We start from the raw sequence: 4,331 nt of genomic DNA, 5'->3' as shown, positions 1-4,331 counted from the left end.
ACTGGCAAGAGCACTAATAAATCGGAGGGAAAAAAAGCCACTACTTTTTGTAGATATAATAAAGCACATGGCCAAATTGCATTCAGCAGCGCAGGCTATATTTAGCCACTGGTTTACTATGAAACAATGCCCATCTGCTTCATCGTAAAGGACCTGGACATAAATATGCCTGCATCTGACATGTACAGCTAATCAAATGTGGTAACTACTCATCAGGCTAGACTATAGCAGAGATACTCCACTTGCTTTGCCTGTGGGCCACTTTTGCACAATGACGGGAAGCCAGGGGCCAGACGCAGCAGCCCTGCACAGGTCAGGTGTAGGCAGGGGTGTCTCTAGGATTTGAGGACATTCTGGTCTTAGCCTGGAGCTCTGTCAGGGATTACTTTGATAAACAAGTTCTATTTTGATACTTTCTATGCACTCTGGCATCTTATTTAAACCTTAAGTACAAAAACTTTTCCAGTGTGAATCAATTTATATTTATTGTGAAAAACAAAAGGCTGGAGGGGCCACACAGCACCCTTTGCCCACAGGCCGTAAGTTGAGTATCTGGATATGTTTACACGCATGCTGATATTCCACTATCAATCTGGATATGAAGATATTCTGAAATTGACGTGGGTCATGCCAACAGCATATTGTGTTTAGATATTCAGAATGAGAGTTTTCCAAATTTATCATTTTCTAATTAACATGTGGGATATGCCTGTATTATTTGGGCATGTGTACAATCCATTAGGAATATGCATCAAAACTGGGGTTTTTAATGTAGTTCGGGACGGACAACCTCTTGTCCGTTTACGGTCGGCTCTGTACGTTATCTTGGAGATGTTGTAAACAAACCAACTTGCCAACAGTTTGCAAGACTGAGGTTGAGATGCATGCCCAAAAGAAAAGCCTACATTTCTAATTATAAAAGGATAAAAACACCTACTTTAAAACATTATGAAAGACTTGGATCTCAACAGGTATTTGGATTTGCACAAATACTGCAACACTGACCTTTTCAAGAAGATGGCTGAAGAATTGAAGGTGGGGGGCCATTTTGATGCAAAGAAGCTAGATGACAGGTGGCTCCAGCCGTCACATTTTTCTTAAGTTTCTTTAGTCTGATAAACTACATGTTATGGCACATTAATTGTATGTACAGCCACATGTAAACAGGAGTATTAATGGAATATTAACTTTCATTATGTAATCAGCTTAACTGAAAGATTGTCTTTGTTAGGGCATGTAATTGGAGTCACTGTTAAACACGTATTAGCTTATATAGAGCAAGCTTGACTACAAAATAAATGAAATCATTTTCACCAAAATGATCAACAGCTAGTCATGTTTAGAATACCTTTACTTTCTGTGTAATGGCTTTAACATGAAACATATTCTGGTATTATGAAAAAATAAGAATAGGCTTCTTTAATATATTTGAGTAAACTTTATTTACAAAGAAAATTAAGAGATTCCCATTCTTCTAGATGGCTAGCACTCTGATGGATAAATATGCTCCAGCTGACGACCTGCAGGGAGAACAAGAAAATAGGGCAAAAGGGGATAAGATGACTTGCATACACCTGATGACAGAAAAGCAATTTCTGAGTAAACACCAGTGAAGATAAACATGACAACAACAACTCTGACCTGCTCCCACCTGATACACATCAATGTCTGCAATAAACTGTCACATTAACTTGCTAAAGTGCACGCTTATCTAAACACAGCGTCAATATCAAACCACATGACATTTGTCGCCGTCACTCTCAGGCGTACAGGTAATTTATTTAAGATATGCTGCTGAGCAAAAGGCTAAGGAGGCACAGTGAAGGACTGTCATTGTCTGGGGTCACTATTCAAACCCAGGCTGAAGTAAATGCCACATCATCCTGACATTTTAATGAAAGCAGATATGCTAGATCAACATGGCAGTCATAATTACCTTGAAGGCTGAGTAACAGCACTGGTCCATTTTACTTCTTCAGGATCTGATGTCTGACGACGATGAAGGGGAATGCAAAGCCACTGCCGAAGAACAGCACCATCATGCCGAGCAGACGCCATTTGTTGTCCACTGAGAATGGCAGGTTCTGTAAAAAGACGAGTATTATGGCTCAGTGAAACTCCTAGAAAATGCAAATCCTCTGCTGCATCTATTTGACCTTACTGTCATTTAAATCCATAGCTGGGAATAAACAGTTATTTTAAAATTTAATTCTAAATCATCATTGTTACGTGCAGGATATCTGTGCAAAGAGCTTCATACTTCATCCAAATATTCAACCGCAGCCAGGGTCAGCAATGAATGCTAGGTCTCAAGGCAGGAATGCCATTTAAAGTTCAGTGTCTTAATGATAAGAGCACGCTTTTCACATTTCCATTTTCAATCTTATTTTATTTATTTCTTGCCAAGTATGTCACATGAGAGTGAGATTCATGTTTTACACTGGCCACTGAAGGTGATTAAGAATCTGACTGTAATTTTTTGAGTGCATTTTCAGAAGTCAAAATCGGTTGAAAAAAATGAAGGGATTTATTTTGTGTATTTATTTAAAAAAACGAAATATATCATCAAGGGACCAAGAATGCTTAGTCTGAACTCTGTAATCAAAGTCCTCACATGACTTGCTTTTTGAAATGAAAAGCTGAAAGCTGTAGCAACAATTTTCAAGTGAATCAAGGCCTGTAGTCGTCAACAAAATACACTTTGCATTAACTATGAGAACTCTTTATAAAATGCAACTAGGGCCAAAAACGCAGAATGTGCACCACACAAATGTCAAGTTCATTTTGACGCTATTAGTGATGTCCTCTATTTCTTTCATCAGCCGCGGCTGCAGCATGCATCGCATTATTTTACATTTTATTCTAGAGGAAGCAAACTGCAGTGTGCAAAATTAATACAGGCAGTCTACAGTCAAAAAGCTAGGAGCACCTTTCTCAGATTAGCTTGATGTTAGCATTCAGCTGTGACCTTAGGTTACATTAGCCGGAAGTACTGAACAACCTTCTTGAAGCATTAATATTCATATTGTGCAAGTGTCTGTGGATATACTAGTGTGTTAACAAGATACCTACATCTTATTAAATGTATGTAAACTTGTCAGTAACTTTAACCGGCTTATTCTGGTTTGCTATGGTGCTTGTGGACGAGTTAGCAATGATGAAGTTAGCTAGTTAATAATTAGCAACCTCTTAGCCACAAAGCTAATGCTAACAAACAGGTAGCCCTCCCAAATTGTCCGTCAACAAGTCAACACTTGCTGTCACTAGGCTGCCCTCTGCTTTAAATGTTTTGTTATTGTGTAAAAGATAAAGTAAAAATGCCCGTGGCTAGTTTTGCTAGCATTACTTTGACGCTGTTGTCAATAACGGACATGACCTCCAAGTGACGTTAGCTAACGCTAGGCTACAGACAAGGCCGGATACACACATTATCGCATTTAAAACAATAATGCTGATCTGTGGAGATATTCTCACCTTCCCTGGTCCTTCAGCATAATGCGAAGAACGAACAGCAGACGTTGTGAATCGTCTTACAGCCTGTCCCAGCATGATTACGGTCTGGATTCTTCTCTGTCTCGGTAAAACGCTGTTGACTGCGACCTTCTTGTTTCCGTGAGCGGTAGCCGCGCAAAGGGTTATGGGAAATATAAATGAGGCAAAGGCGTGTGGGAAATGTAGTTCAAATACCTCAGGAGCGATTACTGCAAGTATATCTGTTTTATCTTCCTGCAGGGAGTGAGGTTATGTTTGTAGGTGCATTAAAGATCCAGATTTAAATTTGTCACGTTATGAATGTCTCATGACAAATATAATTCGGCGCATCTTTTTGAAGGCTGCCTGTAGCTTTGTTTAGGGGACTGACATAACACTCATTCATCACAGAGAGAAAGAGCAAACTGCTTCAGGCATTGTGCTGAATCACACCCAGACAAAGGTCAGTTTATAGTTGCTCTTGACTTATTTTAAAATTAAACTGGACAGTAAATATCACCTTAGTCTTCTCCTTAGCATCCCCTTATTCCATTTAAAAAATGATCTCTTCAATTAAATCTGGTATTTTGACTCACCTGTGTGTGTGTGTGTGTATGTGTGTGTCCATCGATGGCTTCAGAGTAAGCTATCTGCAGCCTTGGTCACAAATACAGGCTATAACTGCCATGGTGATACCTAGAGCAGACAAAATGACTGATGGTGTGACCCTCCCTAAGCACCGCTGCTGCTAGCTTTTCATTGATTGATGCTCAGGGGTGTAAACTGGGCTTTACACCATATAACTTTAGAGGAGGTTTGGTTTATTAATTTATGATACAAACAATACTAATTATTCAGAA

The 4,331-nt window shown here is 39.3% G+C and overlaps 1 protein-coding gene across 1 annotated transcript; it reads right to left on the bottom strand.

Annotated features, from left to right (window-relative positions):
* Positions 1 to 1,418: 1,418 nt before the first annotated feature.
* cox7c (cytochrome c oxidase subunit 7C) lies at positions 1,419 to 3,634 on the bottom strand. Its single transcript, XM_033620271.2, has 3 exons — positions 3,475 to 3,634; positions 1,937 to 2,084; positions 1,419 to 1,520 (listed from the first exon to the last, which is right to left on the bottom strand). The coding sequence occupies exons 1-2, from the start codon at positions 3,547 to 3,549 to the stop codon at positions 1,968 to 1,970; spliced, it is 192 nt and encodes a 63-aa protein (XP_033476162.1). The 5' UTR covers positions 3,550 to 3,634; the 3' UTR covers positions 1,419 to 1,520; positions 1,937 to 1,967.
* Between the last annotated feature and the right edge of the window lie 697 nt (positions 3,635 to 4,331).

Source organism: Epinephelus lanceolatus, chromosome 9 (assembly GCF_041903045.1).
Source record: "Epinephelus lanceolatus isolate andai-2023 chromosome 9, ASM4190304v1, whole genome shotgun sequence".
Taxonomy (NCBI): domain Eukaryota; kingdom Metazoa; phylum Chordata; class Actinopteri; order Perciformes; family Serranidae; genus Epinephelus; species Epinephelus lanceolatus.
The sequence above is the reverse complement of the archived record's forward strand: the minus strand, read 5'-3'. Positions and strand labels throughout refer to the sequence as shown.

Coding starts and splice junctions, on each gene's coding strand:
- cox7c (XM_033620271.2), bottom strand. CDS start 3,549: ATGCTGGGACAGGCTGTAAGACGATTCACAACGTCTGCTGTTCGTTCT. Junction 2,085..3,474: donor ATGCTGAAGGACCAGGGAAG/GTGAGAATATCT, acceptor GTCTTTTTACAG/AACCTGCCATTCTCAGTGGA.